At 39.4% G+C, this 21,562-nt stretch overlaps 1 protein-coding gene across 1 annotated transcript in view; it reads right to left on the bottom strand.

Moving 5' to 3' along the window:
* Positions 1-5,201: 5,201 nt before the first annotated feature.
* Positions 5,202-21,562, bottom strand: part of Dnajc3 (DnaJ heat shock protein family (Hsp40) member C3) — a 60,368-nt gene continuing 44,007 nt past the window's right edge. The window contains exons 8-12 of the mRNA XM_004870838.4: positions 21,342-21,447; positions 21,138-21,258; positions 11,029-11,161; positions 10,124-10,272; positions 5,202-8,851 (exon numbers count right to left, since the gene is read on the bottom strand). Coding sequence (XP_004870895.1) covers positions 8,694-8,851; positions 10,124-10,272; positions 11,029-11,161; positions 21,138-21,258; positions 21,342-21,447 — 667 coding nt within the window. The 3' untranslated portion in view covers positions 5,202-8,693. The remainder of the gene's footprint in view (positions 8,852-10,123; positions 10,273-11,028; positions 11,162-21,137; positions 21,259-21,341; positions 21,448-21,562) is intronic.

Genomic DNA, 21,562 nt, shown 5'->3' with positions numbered 1-21,562 from the left:
TTACTAAAATTCTCCTTTGCAGCTGCTACAGTGCTAGAAAACTCCTTGTAGATTTCTTGGTGGTTTGTAGGATTCTCTTCAAATGTAGAAGTTTCTAAATGCATTTTAGATATGGAAAGCATTTCAGTGGCCCATTTTCAAGGTCTGGGGCAACCTTGGCTCACATGCAGAGAGAGAGGGCTCAGTGTACCCACTGTTGCATGTGTGCACTAGGTTCACCACCACTAATCTACGTGATTCTGGGATTAAGGGTGTGAGTTGTCAAATTAGTCCACTGCTTGGTTTAGCATAGTTCTGGGTGTATATAATGAGAAGCCCCACTCTGGGTGTGGGTGGTACCCCCCAAAAGGCTGGAAGCCTGGATGGGATAAAAGGCGACGGGAGGCTTGCTTCACTGCTTGCTGCTTTGCTGCATCCTGCCTGCTTTGTTTCTCCTCTGCCATGCCACCCTGCCTTGGAGCTAGCTCACTATAGACTGAAACCTCTACACACTGTGAGCCAAAATAAACTTCTTCTTAACTTGTGGGTGTTGGGAAAGGTGTCTAAGACGAGCCTGTGGCAGCACCATATGTCGTGGCAGCAGCACATGGCTTCTGGGAAGAACACAGAAAAGGGGCCATCAAGGGCATGCCCCCAGTTACCCAACTTGCCTTCACAGGGTGCACTTACTAAGGGTTCCAGCAGCCCCTGGTGGAGCTACAGGTTGGCAGTCAAGCCTTTTAGCATATGGGCCTTTCAGGGATCCTCAAGATCTCGACCCCAACACTTACCTTTCCCCCAGCATCTCCATTCATCTCTAATAAGAACACTTACTTTTCTTCCCCAGTGCTTGTCCCTTTCTTACTTACCCATGATGAAATGCAGTGCTCCAGGTGGGCTTACTCTGGCAAAACTAGATTATTCCTGTGGGCTCAGAGGATCTGATGGCTGCTCTCAGGGGCTGGAGCCAGAAGTTGGCCTGGAGTGGCCAATACTGTGTTGGCTTCCAGCTCATTCCGCTTTGGGATTAGGTACAGCGCTGGAGCTGGATGAGAGGCGCGGCTCAGGCCAGAGGCTACAGCCAGCCCCCTAGAAGGCTGATGTGGCCCCTGGGACAGACCCGCATTGACTGAGCTGGTGCTTTGCTTTCCTGTGTTGTCAGCCTGTTCTTCACTTTTGTAAGAAATCCTTCGGCAAGACAGATCAACTGGGCAGACACCTGATTCCCCACCTGCCCTCATCCCTGTTACTAACAGTTACCATCTCCGAAATTCTAGGTTCCATATTTTATAGAGTAAAGCTAAAATTGCAGAACAGTGTGAACATACTCTTAATGGTTCCCCTCCCTGTTTGTATCTTGTAATTTGAATGACTAAATGTACATCTCATTTCCAAATGAGTGATAGCTTCGAGGTGTGATCAAAATATAGTGAATGTTTAAATTTTTTGAATGTTATTACAGTAAATGACAATGCCATTAATCCTCTTCAAAATACTCCCTTTGCTTTGAATACTCTTATCTTCTGAAGCAGTTCTGAAGTGTCTCTATGGGTGTGATGAAAATACCGGTGAATGCTGCTGCAGAGTGGCCTCCAGCAGAAAGTCGGCTGCCTCCTCCACATCCGCCTTACTCACCTGATCTGCCACTGTGTGGTTTCATGCTCTTCTTCAAAACCAAAATGACCACAAAAAGTAAATGTTTTGAATAGATTCAGGACATTGAGTCCCCACGATGGCGTAACTAAAGGCACAAAAGAGGACTTGCAGAGCTGCTTGAGAAAGTGACAGTGTGATAGACTAAGTGTTCAAAGTAGGGGAAGCGTAGTTTGAGGGGGATAAATGGCAGTGTATCTTTGACTATAATTTTTTAAATTAAAACATTCACTATATCTTTTATCATACCTCATTGAAAAAATGGCTTTATAAATATTTCTTTACAGGGACATTCTTTAATGAAATTACTTATTTTGAAATTGTTATGTCAAGCTCTCAGTGCATACAACTGCTATGCAATTCAAAACTTTGTCCTTCTTAGGGACACTTTACTTAATTGTACTATAGGTCTAGCTTGAATACACAGAAGTGAGAGCCATCCAGTTCTGCAGACCAAGGGATGCTGAAGCAACACAGAAAGGGCTATTCATGGGATCCTGAATTCTGATTGGGGTGCAGACCTTGTATCAAGTTTTCACAAAAATCAAATTCTGAAAAAACAAACTATTTTTTACCTGAGAAGTTATCTCCTTTTTCCTGTTTCATTAGAGAAATGTGTGAGACTAGGCAGCTTATCTATGCTGAGAATTAGGAGAGTTTAAGCTTTCACCATAGCAATACATAAAGTTTAGGAATACAGTAGACACAGAATATGAGCTAAAAATGGTTATTTTCATCACACTCAGAGACTTAGATTCAAAAGATTTTATTTTGGAAACATTCGTTGTTTGGCTCCAAGTTACCCTCAAATTCCTACAGAGATGGGATTAAATACTTCCAAAAGGCACCAAGGCCATGTCACCTCGAGTAAAATTCAGACTTCACTAATATTGAAAATATAATGACACACGAATTGGAGCCTGCTCAGAGAAAAGGTGCTCCTCTGTACCAGGTCCAGACCTGTGTTTCAGGCCCAAGCAGCCAGGAGTGGCTACACACCCAGCAGAGGCTTCAGGAACCCTGCACGAGTGTCAGGCAGGAAGTATACAGCAAAGTTGAACATCTTCAGTTATCCAAGGATGGCTAATTTTCTCCTCTGAGATAGAGCAGCAAAGAAGTTCATGGAACTTTGCTTCCCGCCAATGAACAAGTGAGACTATTCCTCAAAGGACGGACGTGTGTCAGGTCGGTGGTCCCAGAGTTCAGGTCAGAGGTGCTGATGGATCCACGCTCAACAGCCAGAAAGCGTAAGTTATGTCCCAGCCACTGTTTGCCCACCCGTTACTTAACAGGCCGAAGGGCTCTACAGACCTGCAGGGAACCAGCTTTAAAGTAACCAGGTTACTTTAAAATCTCACCTTTGGCAACAAAGTGAGGCCTCAGGTAAGACTCAAGGCTTTGAAGGCAAAAGTTGAAATTACAGGCAGCTTTATAACTTGGAGGTGCTTGGTCAGGTGTGCAAGTACTTCCCTCGCTCTTAAAAAGGCTGAAGTGTTAGGCCAAGGAGACAGCTCTTCTCCACTTTACAGCTTATTGGCCCCATGTATCGAATATAAACTTCCATTTCCTGTGAAATTCTAGAGTGAATCAGCCTCTAGACTTAGAACTTACTATTAACACCTTTGTTGAAAAGATTTAATTTGGAAAATAATCTTGTCTTCTATGGTTCTTAAATTTCTTTACTTCAGTCGAGTGGATCTGCCCAACACTGAATATGGTTATTATCCTTCCTGATGTGATTCTACTTTAGAAATTAAAGGTTTTCAATTGAAGAAAGAATTATTGAAATTATAAAAGAATGACTGAAAACCAAACCCTTGTTTTTTGGGTTTTTTTGGTACCAGGGATCGAACTCGCGTCCTTGCGCTTGCAAGGCAGGTGGCGGAACCACTGAGCTAAATCCCCGGCCCCTAAACCCTTATTTGAATGATGAAGCTTCCCATCAAGCATTATACTGCATTTAATTTAAAATGGGGGTGGTACTAGCCCTGTTAAGATGAACTGTGAAGTAAATACAGCTAACCATACAGTAGAGTAGACCAGAGCATCAGATCCAAACTATTTCCATACACAGAGTCTTTAAACCTCCCACTGGCCTGTCTGATGTCTTCCTATCTTACTGGTGTGCAGCGTTTTTGTTTCTCCCAGCTCTACTTTCAACCAGAAAACTTGCTAAAAAGTTTCATCTAAATAAAGTCTGTAATATAGTAGGTCACCCAACCTGAACAAATTCAACACATATTTCAGCAATTCAAAATGTATTTCAATTTCAGCAATTTATCTGCTATGCTGTGTGAAGCATTAGTAAGTGGCAAGCATTAGTAAGCATGAAGAATAAGGTGAGGTCACCTTCCCATCACTGGGACAAAACACCCACCATTTTAGATCGGAACTGTAACACGTGCCACCTGTCTTTTTGAGGTTAGTTTAAATAAACATTAAGCAGTTAGAAAGAATGATGTGAAAGGCAAGGGGCAAAGAAGGTCTAACAAAGTGGTATTTAGGGTGAAACCTGAAGCAAGGGAGTACTTATTGGTCAGCCAAGAACAGCACGGGGAGTTGTGTTCCTTTGAGGACAAAAGCAGCACCGTGAAGTTGCAGCTGGTCACACAAGGCCATGCAAGGGAGTTTATAAACCATAAGAGCTTTGGTGATTTGATCCTAAAGTTCAATGAAGGGATAACATCCATGAACATAAATCTAAATCTATCATGCATGACGAGACTTCTTTTTTTTTGGTACCAGGGATCAAACTCGGGACCTTGCACTTGCGAGGCAGGCGCCAGAACCAGAGCTAAATCCCCGGCCCGCATGACGAGATTTCTAAAAGATGATGAAGCATTGATCTGGGGCTGGTTAGGGACAGAGAGGGATTAGTGCCTGCCAAGTTGGAGCCCTAGCAGCTCTGGGCAGAGCATGACCTCTGCTGGCCCCTGTGGTCAGCCGGCCTTGCCTTTGTCATGCATGTTCACATCCTCCTGAGATGAAGGCTGGCTGCTCACATACTGAGGGGATGTGGTGAGGATTAAGAATTTGGAAACTGGGCCAGGGCGCAAGGACTTGAGTTCAATTCCTGGTACCAAAAAAACAACAACGAAAAAGAATTTGGAAACTGACTTTTCTGGAGAAGTTCTGTCTACATTTAAGACTTCTAGCTCCCTTGAATCTTAGGACATGCAGAATATATACCTGAGAAGAAAGCTACTTTTATTGCTAGAAATTTGAGATGGGCTCTAACATCTTCCTTCTCCTCTTGGCACAACAGAAATGAACAAAGTGAAAGGGAAGGTTTTCACTTCACACAAAGCCAATTTGTGTTCAACTTTAATATTTAAATGGAAGAATTGCCCTGTCATTAAGCCCTGCTATTAAGCCCTGCTGTCCTAGGATTTGGAGGATGAGATGAGAGCAATTCCTGGGTTTTGTGCTCTCATTTTCCCTGTCAATTTGCAATAAAAGAAAAGCACTTTTGTTACCTCAGTCACTGATTCTGTGTGAAGCAAAGTTAGAAACAGACTTCTAAACAGACTTAGAATTTTTCATACTCAAAGACTAAACATGAATCAAAATACTGATGACCATAAATATTTTTATTAAATGTGAAAATACACGGGTATAAAAAATAGTACCCATAGACATGTCTGAGACCTATTTCAAATTTTACGTCCTTTATTAAAACCCTAAATTGAGATGGACTAAGTCTTTTCTCATTCAAAACAAACCTTAGAGTAAGAGTAATAATTCAACTTCTCAAACATCTTCACTTTTCACCTCCCCTATGCTCTGCTTTCCTCTGCAGGTAAATGTTTCATCCACAGATGAATGTACATGAAGCCACGCAGTGGCTAATTTTATGCTTAAATCAGTCAATGAAGAGATCACCTGAAAAAATTCCCACCTCTTAATATCATTCAGAAGTACAAAATAAATTCTGCCATTAACAGAAAGGGAATGATCTGATCTACAGCAAGGATGTTAGTTGACAAATTTAGCATTGGCCTTCTTCTTTTCTTTATAAACATGAAAAAGTCAATGACATTCAAGAAAGTTGTGTTAATTTCTCTAGGTTATCCTAATGGATACTCATGAAAATATTTTGCAAGGCCCAGCACCGGTGCCATGTGTCTGTAAAACTGTCGGCTCTAACAGAGGCCGACCCAGGAGACATTTTTAATTTCTGCCTCTTTCTTACACACTTTCTTTAATTTGGGGTAAATACCAAGTACAACTTTATGCCTTTAAACCTGAAATTTTTCGTTATCTACCAGGAAGAGAAAATGGTGCCAATTTTAAATTGTGATCCTATTGGCCTTCTTAAAACATGGTTATATCAGTAATTTTTTTTAAATCATGGGTAGGTTTTAGATTCTGCTGTCAGAACTCCAACAACTTGTTTTCATACTGATACTCAAATACAGACTTACAACATGTAAGAGAAAAAAATTATAAAATTAATGTTACTTCCAGTCACATTTAACTGTTAAAGTTGTTTCCATCTGCTTATTTGTGGTAAGAAAGCACAAGCTTTCAGAACTGAGGAATGAGGAGGAACTTTTTAAGGCTTCAAGCTGATGCATTTAAACTCCTGCTGTGGAAAGTGCCTGTGACACCCCACTCCAGAGGCTCCCACAAGGAAGCCTGCAGGCCCTAAAAATGGGCGGAATGTGGAAACTAGCCTAACAAAAATGGGAAACTGCTTTGTCAGTAATGTGTTTTTCCATTGCATGTGTCAGGCAGGTGGGAGGAGTGACTGTTCCATCCCCTTACACATTCAGGATTTTTCTCAGTCGCTGGTCAGGGAAAGGACAGTTACCATCCTTCCATGTGGGAAGACACCGGAGACTACCGGTGGCCATCCAGGATGGAGCTTAAAAGTCATTACTTCAGTAATGAGCAAAGCAACAGAATCCAGAGAATGTGTCCCCTGTGGTGTTGGCACTTGGCACCAAAGCTGCTTTCTCTTTTTACTGATAAAGGCTGTAGCTCTCTGCACATTTCCATTAAACTGACTTAATCCACAGTAATTTTGTTACAGTGAAGAACAAACCTCCTGGGCAGCAAGTTGGGAGGCAGTGAGGCCTGAGACACCTCTCCCTTACAGTCCAGCCCTTGGCCAGCCCAGACCCCTCTGGCTCCTCGTTGGTTGCTTTTCATCCTCTCCAAAGGATGAAGTGTTCTATGTTTCCTTTTGAAAGTAGGTAGAGGCCTTTACTATATTTCAGAGGTCACAGTAACATCTGCAGAAGGAACCAGATTTTAAAATACACATTGCTGACCATAATTAGTGAGGTAATGAGATAACTAAAGAACAAAGATGAATTTACCTGGGAAATTTCACATTGGCTTGAATTTTAAGCCACTAAAACAAATAAAAGCTGCAAGCTGGTCACTAGTTTTCAGAATGCATTTTTAAGTTTATTGGTAAGAAACAGATTCCTACATAGATGCAAAAAGCACTTGAGTGTTTTGCTCAATTCAATTATGTGATTGCGTCCTTCAGTTAAAATTTTTTTTCTGAATATTTAAGGATATGACTACAGAAAAAAATTATTTGTGCTTGGCTTCTGTAGACATTCATGGACAGGATGCCTCAGTGAATTAAAATGCTTGATTTCATAAAAGCAATACATTAGACTCTTTAATCCTTAAAATATCTCAGAATGCTTCAAGGCAAAAACAAAACCTTTCTAGAATAAAGGTAATTCTTATCTAAAGTAATTATCTTAGATTTTTAAATGCAGCATCATTAGTTCCATAAGAATTCAGAGATCTTGATTCAATAACACTCATTTTTTTAGGGCAAAAATCATCCAGTATACAAAGACTGAATAGCACACTTTTTAGATAGTCACCTTTTTGTAGTATATGTGCTGCCAAAGTGAGCACAGATAGTTACCTTCTTCAAAAGTAACAGGAAGGTGTCTCAGGAGCAGGTATCATCTGGTTAAATGCAATGACTGATACACAGCCAGCGCTGACAGATCCTCAGGTCTGTCCTTCCTCCTAGGCAGGAGAACGCCTCTCGGCATCCAGGCTGGGTGAAGGCAGGTCTGCTGTCCACTGTGCACCAGTGAACCGCTCCCAGGGGGCCGTCGCCACAGCCCAGGGTGCAGCCATATGTAAGAGAAGCCGCCCCACTCTCCTGCTTGAAAGCAGGAATCACAGCATTCTGTGTGTTTTGTTAGCTGAGCAATTTTAGATTTCTAAGCCAGTTTTGTTTCAGGAAATCCTGTAACAACACAACTCAGAACTTGGGTTGCTTAAAAAGTATTTCAAATTAAACTTCAGCAATATTATTTAAATACCACAGCTATACTATCTGAACCTTTTTTATGTATTACTTTTAGTTAACTTGTTCTGTTTAACAGTAAACAAAAGGGCCCATAAGTTTTGCAATTAAATTCCAGTTAACTTGGTATTCTTCTCTAGGTACCAGCCACCCCCCAAAATATGCTTAACATCACTCCTCAGTCTACACCTGGACATACTGACTACCATCCTGTGGCAAGTTTCCTAAAAGGCTAAAAGGCAGACTCTGCCCCTTCTTACTGCCAGCCACGTGATGCTGGTGCAGAAGGCTTGCATGTTAAAGGGGGTGCGGTAATTTAACACTTGCAAATGACCAGGTGCACCAAAATCTAAGCATAGTTGTCCCTAAGAACATATGGCTTAACTGTTCATATTCTCCTGAAGAATACTGCGACACGGCCATGAAGATGACAGCTCCACCATACAGGTACTACGCCAGGCTAGGAAGAGAAGAATCTGTGTGCCATGCCGGGAAAGACTCCATGAGCACTTCCACAGATGAGTTGCCTCCGGCCACTTCCAGCCATGGATGAAATGGGTACAGGCTGCTCTGTCAGCAGAACAATTCCTCACCTCCCTGCCCTTGCAAAGCCATTAACCTTCATTCTAAAATGGATTTTTCTTATTAAAACAACTCTTTGGTCATGGACAAACAAAGATTTGATATTTTTTTTCATTGGGATCCCAGTACAAGGTTTTCTTTGTTTTTAATCTTTAAAAAATTAAGGAAGAAGAGCAGAAAAACAGTTGGTTTAATTGAAGTGGAATTTAAATCTAAATGGTCCTCCTGAACTGAAAGGATTGAACCCTTGCCATGAGTTCCAACTTCTGTGAAAAGGGTTGCCACCTCCTCCTTGTTGGCTTTCAGCATCCAGAGGATCTTCTCCATCGTCAAACTTCTTCCTCATTTCTAGAAAAGAAATCAGCAAATTAAGACCCCAGAATTAACTAAAGGACGTTTGAAGTAATGCCAGAGCAAGAGACCTCCAAAAATCATACTTGATAAAAGAACCATGTCATCATTCTAACCTCCAAAATGAGTGAGTCCACCGGGGAACAACTCACCCACACCTGCCCCCAGGTGAGCTTTCTTAGAGCCTCACTGTTCACCTCAACAGTGCTAAGTGTCCTCAGCTGTGAGAGCGAGGACCCTATCACATGCCATTCCGTGAGGCTCACTGGCGCTCTGGAGTGCCTGGTGTCGCACTAGCAGGTCTGGGCACTGAGCAGGGAGGACACAGCAGGGACAGAAGAAAGGTCAACACCTGACATTGCTGAATAACAGGACAGGAAGTACGTATTCCTACTGTACTTAGTGCAATGCTTATCTGTCTCCCTTATTGGGTTAGAAAGTACTTAGAACAAAGGATCATTAATTTCAATCCCATAGGATAAATGGGTGCTCAAAAAAGATTTGCCAAAGGGGTAAAACCTGATTCCCTCTGTTTTGTTTGTCAAGTTCAAGACACAGAAGGCCACAAAAACAGCCATAGGCATCAGCTTATCATTAAACTTCCCCTGGAAATGGCAGTGTTAGTCATTACTATCTCAGTTCTTAGCCTGTCTCCCTTCTTATATTCCAGGCCACAGAATCTATGATAAATGAAGAACACAGATCCACCCGTAAACCTAATGACTTGATTTATGGCAAGAGTGCTGGTGAACACACCCATGGGAGAGCCCAAAAGGCCCTGGCTGCCTATCTGCTTCTCCTTGTCCCCACCCGACCCATGCGTAATCCAGCCTGGCACACTGGTCTCCTCACCAAGGTCCTGGGACTTTGGTATAGACAATTCCCCATAGACCTGTGAGGCTGGAAGCAAACTAGGATGGTGTTATGCTCAGTGTTGTGTCCTTGTGTCACAGGTTCAAAAACGCAGGCCTCAAAAGTCATAACCTGTCCAAGTAGAAACAAATTCAAACTCGGGCCTTCTGATTTCACATATGATGATCTTTTCACTCACTGCACCATGTATCCTGCGGGTCTTCAGTCACAGCAGACAAAACTGGAGTTCTGAAATTACAGGGCCGAGGACCAGGCACAGCCCTCACAGACCACAGCGACATCACCCTCCACCCTCTACCTGACACTGCCTCCAAGACAGACCATAGACAGGAAGAGCTAATAAATCACAAGCCCACTATTTCGAGAGAATACAAAAATGCTGAAGGTAAACAATACCTGGATCCGAGAGGACTTCTTTAGCAGCTGCTATGTCAATGAATTTTTTCTCAGCTTTTTTCTTTTCTTCTTCATTCTGAAAGTTATCTGGATGCCACTGCAGTGCTAATTTTCTGTATGCTTTAATAATTTCTTGCTTTTTGGCATTTCTGAGGGGTAAAATTAAGCATTAGTTAAGAAGTATCCAAACTACTGCCATGAAAATTAGAAGAGTTGGGTTAAGATCTCAACTGCAAACAGTAACGCAGGTTTCCTAATAGTTTTGAAAATTTGACACGGTTCTGGAAAATCATTAAAGCCACTCAGTCTCCCACAGATACTTGTACACTAAGACTCTTACTGTGAATAAAGTACTGACCTTTACAATTGTGCCTTTCTGAATTTGCAAGCTATTGTACTATGATTTAGTTCTTTGTTGGCATTAAAACAATAATCTGACTTTTTGAATGCTTTCTTTTGGGATTCGTTTACTGAAGGAGGAGTAAGAACAAAGTTTCAGATTTGGATTGAAAGTTGGTAGCTTACTTGATCAGGGAAGATGGGTCTTATAATAAAAGCACAACTATATTTTTAGGCCTAGAGAAGTTTTTTCTTTTCATATTCCCTTCTTCCCTGTCTACCATTCCTACCAAAAAAAAGCTCACTGCTACTTCTTGACCCTTCCTGAAAAAAATCCAGGTCTAAGACCTATTCATGCCACAGACTATTACTGGATTAGTAGTCTGCATCAGAGAAATTTGCCTGTAACATATTCAAAGTAGCTTTATGAAGTTTTAAGATTTTTAGAATAGCATTGCCACAATTACATACATAAATTAAATGAATAAGGGAGAGAAAAAAAACAATGATTAGCTTTAAAACTGTTGATTAAATACAGCAATGCAAAATTTAAATTAATAACTCACCTTTTTACTCCCAAGATTTTATAATAATCTCGTTTCTGTGATTGTTTCAATAGTCTCTGTGCTTTCTCTAGACCTTCCCGAATCTGCTGATCATTTTCATTGTGTTCCTGAGCAGCTTCATAATCCTGAATAGCTGTCAAATTATGTTTAAAATAAATTGTTAGGGAGTTTATAATTCATTGTTTTTACTTATCCTGCAAAACTGATACCTAGTCATTATCCCCAACCCCTTCACAATTTCTTCATTACTGCTAAGAACCTAAGTGGTATCACCTTTACAATTTTGTTCACAAACTTACAAAAGACATAATTCAGGTTAAAGTTAGTTATTAGGTGGCTTATTGGTCCCATTCAACAAATTCACTGCTTTTGGTTTACTTGCTCACCCTCCCACATTATCTCCACATATCTCCTTCAAATTATTTTAACATCAGTACTTCATCACAGCAATCTTACTGCCACTAAGACTGAGTGACTGTTACACAGAAAAGGAAGACACTGGCAAAGAAATCAGCAGAGGGCAACCAGTATGAAAGAAGCAGAGGTTAGGAAGGGATTAGGAGGCACTGTCAGCAGTCAGGATGACTGTTACTGGCTTGTATCTGAATGTCACCCACGTCTCATCTGTTCAGAGGTGGAGCTCTTAGAAGGTAACTAGATCAGAGGGGTACTATACTCATCAGTGGATTGGACCACTGATGAGTTCATAGCTAAATGAAGGAGGTGGGGCTGGATAGGACAGGCAGGTCACTAGGAGTGTAACTTTGGAAAGTATATCTCCCCCAGCTCGCACGTGCTCGTGCTCGCTCTCGTTCTCTCTCTTGTCTCTCTCTCTCTCTCTGATTCATGATCTAAAGAACAGATAAATGAAAGTTAAGGATATATTACAGTAATGCATCCGTATCCATGTTTATAGCAGCACAATTCATAATAGCTGAATCTTAGAAGTGGCCTATATGTCCATCAACAGATAAAGAAAATGTGGTATTTATATATAACTGAGTACTACACTGCCATAAAGAAGGCTAAATTTAAGCCACTTGTAGGAAAATGGATGCATCCTGAAACCATAAAAACATTTGTGAAGAAGTATTTGTAGAAGTACTAAGAGACTTAGGCACACTGGTCTAAGGAGATTTTTAACTCTTTGTTCACAACAGTTCTGGTGGAGCAAAACAATACCAGAATGTAAGATTACAACAGAAGACAGAGCTGACTGATACGCCAAATTCTAGCCCAGAACAAAACACTATACTTGGGCATGTTAAATCAAAAAGTAATGCTGTAATAAATTCTAAAATATATATATAGTGTTCTTCACAATGTTATAATGAATCGGAAATAAATGGATCTTCCACACAGAAAACTTAAGATAGCTAAATGTGGTGGCACATGCCTATAATCCCAGCACTCAGGAGGCTGAGGCAGGAGAATACCCCCAATTTCAAGACAAGTCTGGGCTACATGGTGAGTTCAAGGCCAGCCTGGATGACATAGCAAAACTCTGTCTCAAGAAACAAAAAAAATAAAAATAAAAATTTAAAAAAAGAAAATCATACAGAAGAAATATAAAAGTATAAATTTAAAAATCTAAAAAATGGGGGCCAGGGATTTAGCTCAATGGCACTGCGCCTGCCTCACAAGCGCAAGGTCATGAGTTCAATCCCCAGTATCAAAAAAGGGAAAAAAGATCAATTGAGTCATATTTATAGCAACTAGGAGTGACACTGTCCCTCCCTTTCTATCTCTGATCTTCCATCTTTCTCTCATTTCCATGATCAATATGTAACTTGAGAAGAAAGCCATCTTCAACAACTAGTAGCCACAGTGAATAGAAGTTCTTAACCTGGGAGAATAATACCTAAACTACTAATACCTAACTGCTGTATTGAAAATCAAGCAAATATAATGAGCAAAATTATAGCATATTAGCAGAAATTGACTGGATTCCCTGGATTCTTTTCTACATATGAAATAAAGAACATTATTACTGTTAGAGGTTTGTATTTAGATGCCCGCCCGCCCCCCCCTACTACCCCCGCCTCATGCAGATGAGGTGGGACTTTCTTTCTCAGAGGTACTTGAATCTGGAATGTCTGATGCTGGTATTAAGGGCTGTGATTACTAAACCACTGCATGTAAGTGATTAGTTTGGCACCACGCTAATCCCCATAGTCTGACTAAGGTAGAAGGGGCAGAAAGATCCTGTTAAACTCTCTCATTACCTTTGCTGCCTTGTGTATGCCATGTTGTTTTTGCTCTGCCATGCTTGTTTGTCATCACTGCCTTGGAGCCAGCCGATTATGGACTGAAACCTCTACAAACTGTAAGCCAAATAAGCCCCTTCCCTTCTAACTTTGGGTGTCAGGTATTTTGTCTCAGCAACAAGACAGAAAGGTAACAAAATCAACATTCACCACAGAAAAATCTGACAACATAGAAGCTTCTCCTATTTGATCAAGAGATCAGGTTTTAAAAGCTAATCTGTAATCAATGAGGACATGAAACTGTCACGCGTGGCCTGATACATCACTGGGCCAGGCATCTCCCTACCCGATGATACCTCATAAACACCATTATGTAACTGATTGATGAGTCACATCAAAGAGGTGACTGTATATCCTAAGATTTAAGGAGACCTATAATGCTTAAATATAGATAAAACTTTTCCAGAAGGGCAGTCTGCAAATTCTTAATAACCTACAGGACATCGTGTCAGTATCCGAGCAGCCAGCCTTTGTCTGAGAGGGTTGTTAACACGTGTGACAGAGGTGAGGCCTGCTCACCATAGGCAGCTTGGGGAGTCTTCATTCTCTCTCCAGAGCTGCAAAGGCTCCGGTTTAGCAGCTTAACCCCTCTCCTTTCCTCCCTCCCCTACCTCCAAGCTCAAATCAGTGTTTCGTGATACAGTAATACCTCGGTTAACAAATGCTTCTGTTTGCAAACAATTCAGTTCAAAAACAAAAGCGTTTGGGAAAATTTTGCTTCCATTTGCAAACTGCATAATGGGTAACAAACATGACCACAGCCATCTTTCCCCAAATCATAAAACAAATTAAGCTAATAAGCCGAGGTACCGCTGTATTTATAAAGGAAATCCAGTCATTTTTCAGGCTTAGTCTTATTATGTGTAAATTTTACACTTAACTAGGTTTGTCAAAGTATTGGTGTCAGATTATTTTTAAGCAGGTATTATTTCTCAATAGTACCTACACCTGCCTTTTTTTTGCTGTTTGTGCAAGGTACAGGAAGGTGCTAGACAAACTATATTCCTCAGATATTTTGATAAATACTACCAAGTGAACTTGACATATGCTCAATGTCAAAATGTTATATCACAGGAAATTACAGAGCAGTATCCCCCACTGAACAAAGATGTACACTTTTTTAAATACTGGCAAATCAAATCCAGCATTAAACTCTGTCTAAAGTTGTATCCAAACCAGGCATAGTGGCACATGCCTGTAATATTAACCACTTGGGACACTGAGGCAGGAGGATCCCACGTTTGAGCCCAACCTGAGCAACTCAGCAAGATCCTAGCTCAAAATAAATTCCTGGGGCCGGGGATTTAGCTCAGTGGCACCGCGCCTGCCTTGCAAGCACAAGGTCTGAAGTTTGATCCCCAGTACAAAAAAAAAAAAAATTCTTAAAAAGGGCTGGAGATACATGCACGAAACCCTGGGGAGTTAAGCCCCAGTATTATAGCCCCCAAAAAGGAGGTTTATCCCAATAACTCATGGTTGATTTAACTTTAGAAATGTCAATAAAACTGACCACATTAGCAGAATGACACCTGAGCTATCTATATTATTTATCAACATTTTAGTAAAGTTTCAATGTCTGTTTATTCCCCCTCAAAAGCTCTTAAAAAGGGGCCTTGCTAAGCACAGAGGAGGTGAGCCGCTCCCAGTGCACAGGAGGAGGTTTCCGGGCCGCCGTACCACACCCTCCCCCAGCCCAGAGAAGGTGAGCTGCGCAGGTGTCAGCAGCAGCCACCCCTTTTGAACTGAGAAGACATGTAAACAAGCCTCAAAAACAGACTTCCAGACCACCTACAGCAACCCCAAAGGGAAATGAGATGGAACAATCTGATACTCAACCACTTGGACTCCCTGAACTGGCAACAAAAGAGGATCTGGGAAAAATGAAATCAGAAATAATTACTCAGATAACAGCAAAGATTTTGCTTATGGTGCAAGACATGATTAATAAATCTAGAGAGGACACAGATAAAAAAAAATAGAGGATCTGAGGAACATGATGGAATCCCAACACAGGAAACAAATGGAATCCATAAAACAGATGCAAACAGATTTCCAGGAGATTAAAAACTCCATCAAAAGTCTGTGCAGCAGAATGAACCAATGTGAGGACAGAATTTCAGATATATAAGAAAAGATTGCAATTAGTGACCAGGAAAAGAAAAACTACTTTAAAATTGTAAGGGACCACAAGAAATCAATCCAGCAGCTGCTAGACAAGGCAAAGAAAAATAACGTAAGACTGACTGGAGTCAATGAACAAACAGGATAGAGTGCATATGACATAAAAAACTGTTCATAGAAGTGATGGCAGAAAACTTTCCAACCAGGGCAAAAGAACCTGACATACAGATAAGGGAGGCATATAGGACTCCAACTAGCCTTGATCAAAAAATATCTACACATAGGCATATAATATTTAGGATTCCAGGAACCCAACAGAAGAACAAAATTCTACAAGCAGTTAGAGAAAAGAAACAAATTACATACAAAGGAAAGCCCATCAGAATCACAGCAGACTTCTTAATGCAAACCCTCAAGACAAGAAAAGCTTGGAGTGATGTACTCCAAGCCCTAAAGGAAAACAGCCTCCAACCCAGACTGATGTACCCTAAAAAATTATCTTTCAAAATTGATGGAGAAATAAGATACTTTCATGACAAAGGGCACCTTAGGAACTTCATGAATACCAAACCAGCATTCCAAAAAATTTTAGACAATATCCTTGGAAAAGACAACAAGGATCACAACCCCAGGAAGGCTTGCAGAATGAATCTGTTGTATGCGACAAGAAATTAAATGCAAAGGGGGAGAATCTGACAAAAAGAAAAAGTCATGACAATGATAAGTCAATACATATCAGTTATAACCATCAACGTTAATCATCTCAATTCACCATTCAAAAGAAATAGAATGACAGAATGGGTCAAGAAGCAAGATCCAACAATATGCTGCATACAAGAAACACACTTAAGGCCTGGGGATTTAGCTCAGTGGTGCTGCTGCCTGCTTCCCAAGTGCAAGGTCCCAAGTTCGATCCCTGGAACAAAAAAACAAAAAAACAAAAAAACACACTTAATTCAAAAAGAAACTCAGGGGCCAGGGATTTAGCTCAGTGGTTTCGCTGCCTGCTGTGCAAGCACAAGGACCCAAGTTCAATCCCTGGTACCAAAAAAAAAAGAAACTCAGACTGAAAGTTAAAGGGTGGAAAATAATACTTCATGTGACAGGAACCTGAAAAAAAAGCAGGAATAGCTATCCTCTTTGCAGATCACGTGGATTTCAAACCAAAATCTGAAACACTTCTGGTCCCAAGAATTTCAGATAAGGGATAGCCAACCTGTATGTACAAATCTATTGTGAACATGTGTTTTCATTCCTCTTAAGTAAAAACTTAAGAACAGAACTGTTGGTTCTTAACAGTAATACAAGTAATTTCTATATTGTTTTCCAAAATGGTTTTATCATTTTACATTCACATTAGCAATATTCGAAAGGTCTAACTGGTTCACACCTAAGCTGACATCTCTTCTTTTAAAACTTTTAACTTCAGGGCCGGGGATTTTGCTCAGTGGTTTCATCACATGCTGCACAAGCGCAAGGACCCAAGTTCGATCCCCAGAACCAAAGAACAAAAAACAAAAAAAAAAACTTTTAACTTCATCTCCCTAATGAGTGTATAATACAATCTTGTTATTGTATTGATTAGTATTTTTCTGATTCTAGCACTGCAACCTTTGCTTGTGCTGTACTGGCTATTTATCATCTTGTGTCTACTTTTCAATTGGGTTGTCTATTAATGAGCTGTAAGAGTTCTTTATATATTCTGGTCATAGGTTATATGCATTATAAATATGGTCTGTTTAAGGACTACTTTTCATTTTCTAAACGATGTCATTTAAAGTTCTAAATTTTGATGGACTCTCATTTATCAATTTTTTTCTTTTATAGACCATGTTTTTTCTTTTTTGTTTTTTTTTTTTTGGTACCAGAGTTGGAACTCAGGACCTTGCACTTTCAAGGCGGGTGGCAGAACCACTGAGCTAAATCCCCGGCCCTTACATCATGTTTTTTATATCCTAGGAAATTCTTGCCCACCCTAAATTCATAAACATTTTCCCTTACAATTTCTTCTTAAAGTTTTATAGTTTTAGTCTTTCATATTTAGGTTCATAGATCCTTTCAAGTTATTTTTATGCATGGAAATAAAGAGTTGAGGTTAATTTTTTTACATATGGATACCAGGGGTTCTAGTACCATTTGCTGAATACACTGTCTTTTCCTCTGCTCTTGAATTGAGTTTATGTTCTATAAAATGTTAATGTTAAATAATCTTTCAAAAATCAGTGGGCCATATATGTGTGGTTCTATTTCTAGATTCTCTGTTTTATTCCAATGATCTCTGTCTTTCCTTACACCAACACTGACTTGATTACCGTAGCTTTAGAGGAAGTCTTAAAATCAGGTAATAAATGTCTTCCAACACTGTTTTTTTTTTTTCTTTTTACTTTTCTCGGTCGTTTGTACTCCTACATAACTTTTAAATTTCAATATCCAATTCTTCATTTATAGCAAGTATACACAGACCTGAATTTTTATATATACCTTGTGTTCTCTAATCCTGCTAAATTCAAATACAAGTTCTAGGGGCTCCTAGAGATTTCTTAGTATGTTCTCTGTAGATGATCATTTCATCTACATACAAAGATTTTACTTCTACTTTAACAATCCTATCCTAATTGTGTCATTTTATTGCCAGACTATTTTGTTTTGGGCTTATGTTTCAAAGTTTAATGGACAGATGAAGAATACGCATATCTGCCCTTGTTCCCTACCTTAGGGAGAAAGCATTGTATCTTCTCCATTCATATAAGGCATTTTTGCTGGAAGTATAGAGTACATGGCTTATCTGCTGAGACAGTTCTGTTCTACTTCTAGACTCCAGATAGCTTTTATCGTGAACAGCTGTAGAATTTAGTCCAATACTTTTTCTCCAACTACTGACATTTTCATATAGCTTTTTCCTTTCCTCTGTTAAAAGGATGACTTATGGGGGTGGATCTTCCAATGATGAACCAACACTGCCATCCCTACAATAAAACCACTTTCTACATACTGCCAGATCTGGCTTCTAATAGTTTGTTTTATTAAACAAATTTTTATCTATGTTTATTCTTTTTTCTTGTATTATCTCTATCCAGTTTTAGTATCAGCACAATGTTGATTTCCTAAAATAAGGGGAGAAGTGTTCCTTCTTTTTTCTGCTTTAAATGTTTGATATAATTTATGAGTTAAAATATATAGGGCCAAGGATTTAGCTCAGTGGTTTCACTGCTTGTTGCATAAGCGCAAGGACCCAAGTTCGATCCCTGGTACCAAAAAACAAACAAACAAACAAAAAACAAACATGGGCCTGTTGTTGTCATACAGGTAGGTTTTCAAGCTAGGAATATACTTTCTTTAATAGGTGCTATTCAAATTTTATATTTCCTCCAGAGGTAGTTTCATTAATTTGTCTTCCAAGGTACTTCTTAGAAGTTGTCAAATTTATTTCAAAACAGATTTTTGTAATATGCTTTCTATATCCTTTTAAATTCTGTAAAATCTGTGGTAATATATCCTAGATCTTGATATTGTAATTTTAAAAGTGTATAATTGATATTGTGTAATAGGAAGAAAAGGTCTAAAGGAGCAGGGGAAGTGGGAGGGGTAGGAGAAAGGAAAGAAGGGAAAAGAAAAAATATGAGAAAAGGAAAAAAATGGAAACAAAGTCTTTGCAAATAGGGAAGGGTGGAGGGGGTGAAGGGAGGGAAGGGGAAGGGGAAAAAAATAAGAACCAAGATACTTATGTAAGGGTACAATATCCCAATGATGAATGTAACTGTATTTTATACCTAAAATGTACCAATAAACTTAATGGAAAAGGCAGGGGGTGGGGGGCTTGCTGAGATCTGAAGAGTTCCCCTTTATTTCTGGTAAGTTCAAAGGTACCTGAACCATCTTGATATGTTTCTACCATGAGACCAAAATTTAAAAATCTCCATGTTTCATTACTCAAAAACCTATATCTATTGATTTTGTTTTGTTTTTTTTGCTTTTTGAGATAGGGTCTTGCTATGTGTGTTCCAGGCTGGCCTTGAACTCACTGTGTAGCTCAAGCTGGCCTCGAACTCACAGTAATGCTCCTGCCTCGGCCTCCCCAGTACTGGGATTACAGGCATATACCACCCACCTGGGCAAAACTGTCCCTTTTTTTTTTTTTTTTTTTTGGTACTGGGGATCAAACTCAGGACCTTTCGCTTGTGAGGCAGGCGCGGTGCCACTGAGCTAAATCACCAGCCCCAAAACTGTTGCTTTTTAAAAAGATAAAAAGAAACCCTTCACATTTTAACTCAGATTTTAAACTAAAGACATACTTTTATTTATGCTAAGTAACACTGCTCATTTACATCATTTACTAAACTTTGCCCTCCCTGTCTCCTTCTCTGGAGTGGCTTAATTTTCATATTTGTCATTCAAAACAACAATTTTACTCTTGTAAAACCATAAGACAAAGAATAAACTGTTACTTAAATATTAAGGAAAAAAGAATTCAAAAATAGATCAATTATATTAACTTAGTATTAAGCATCTTCAAGAATTAAGCTGACAAGATTCCCTAAAAAGCAAATGAATTTTAACACTCGTTACAAAAGCGCCTTCCAAATTATATTCTGGAGCCTACAAGATTTGACCCTTAACAGATATTAAAACTTACCATTGTGATACCATGCATTTCAAACTTTAGACATCAAGATCTGAATGTCCCATAAATAACAGTTGGATGTCACTGCACTGTCACAATTCCCTGGAACATGCTTAGGAGCAAGACTCATGGCAAATTGGGGGAAGCAGAAAGACTGACCAATATGCCTTTACCAAGAGCATCACAAACCGAGTTTCACCATTCAAATCCTTCATTAACTATAGCCAAAAAGGGGCCAGGGATTTAGCTCAGTGGTTCCGCTGCCTGCCTCACAAGCTCAAGGTCCCAAGTTCGATCCCCAGTACCAAAAAACAAAAACAAAAGCAAACAACAAAAAAAAACTATAGCCAAAAAATTTGCTGTTTTTGATTTAAAATGCTTTACCCAATGTGGAAGAAAAAAAGAATATTGCAGTAAGGGTCTGTAATGCTTATTTCTTTTAAAAATCTCGTTTAAATATTTATAACATACTGTCACTCAAAGTTATAAAACAATATATATAATTCTGTTTTCTTAAATGTGTATTTTTTTATATGCCAACTTTAGTTATCTTCCAGAAAAGGCCACTGTCTTTATTCAAAGTCCTTATAACTTCCAGCAAGAATATCTTATTACTTCAACTTGAACAAAGTAGGGTAAGCAGATACCCTAATATTATTACTAAAGAGTTGAGCTCACAGAGGATCATTTTATATTAGACATATGACATATATATGTAGGCTTTGTGCATATATGTATTACAGATACCAAGTATATACAAAGAATACACATATACATAAAGACTAATATATCTATAGACAAAAGTCTAGAAAGATAAATTCAAAATGAACAGTGACTGCCTCTGGATATCAGATCTATAATTGAAATTTTCTATTTACTTGTCTTCCCTAACTTGATTGCAGCAAATAACCCTAAAATTTTTATTTTTATAGTGCACTGAACTGGTTTCAATAGAACTCTCTTCAGAGTGTACCTAAGAAAGAATAATTGTCAACATGTCCAGGAATGCCGGTAAATTTGTTCTAAAAGGCCACTGAACATATGCTACCCTCATATGATTAACTGTTAGGTACTGCAAATCAAATCCCTTGAAGATTTACCTTCATCATACATTTCTTCTATTAAATAGGCCTCTGCTCGATCTTTCAGAGCATTCACATTGTCAGGTTCCATCTGTAAAACTTCAGAACACACTCTAATAGCTTCCACAGGCTTCTCATCCTAAAAGTAAATGTCAGGAAAGAATTTAGGGTTGTTAATCCACATGTAAAGTATTTATATTTCTGGGAGCAAGTCACTGTTACCTTAGAAAAGCAGTGACAAATCCTTTCTTTTGAACGAAGGGTATATTCAGCAATGTTGGGCTCTGTTTTCATGACAGATTCATATTTGCTCGTGGCATCTGTGTATCTGTTAAATGTGCAAACCATGATGAGTAAGAGTGAAGTTCTATCTCCTGAACTACAGAAAGGACCCTCTTCCTTCACTATGTGTAGGTTGCCTAACCAATTCAACTGAGTGAGCA

The sequence above is a fragment of the Heterocephalus glaber genome, unplaced genomic scaffold, assembly GCF_053883595.1.
Source record: "Heterocephalus glaber isolate CG9 unplaced genomic scaffold, H.glaber_assembly_v1.0 deba00001577, whole genome shotgun sequence".
Taxonomy (NCBI): domain Eukaryota; kingdom Metazoa; phylum Chordata; class Mammalia; order Rodentia; family Bathyergidae; genus Heterocephalus; species Heterocephalus glaber.
The sequence above is the reverse complement of the archived record's forward strand: the minus strand, read 5'-3'. Positions and strand labels throughout refer to the sequence as shown.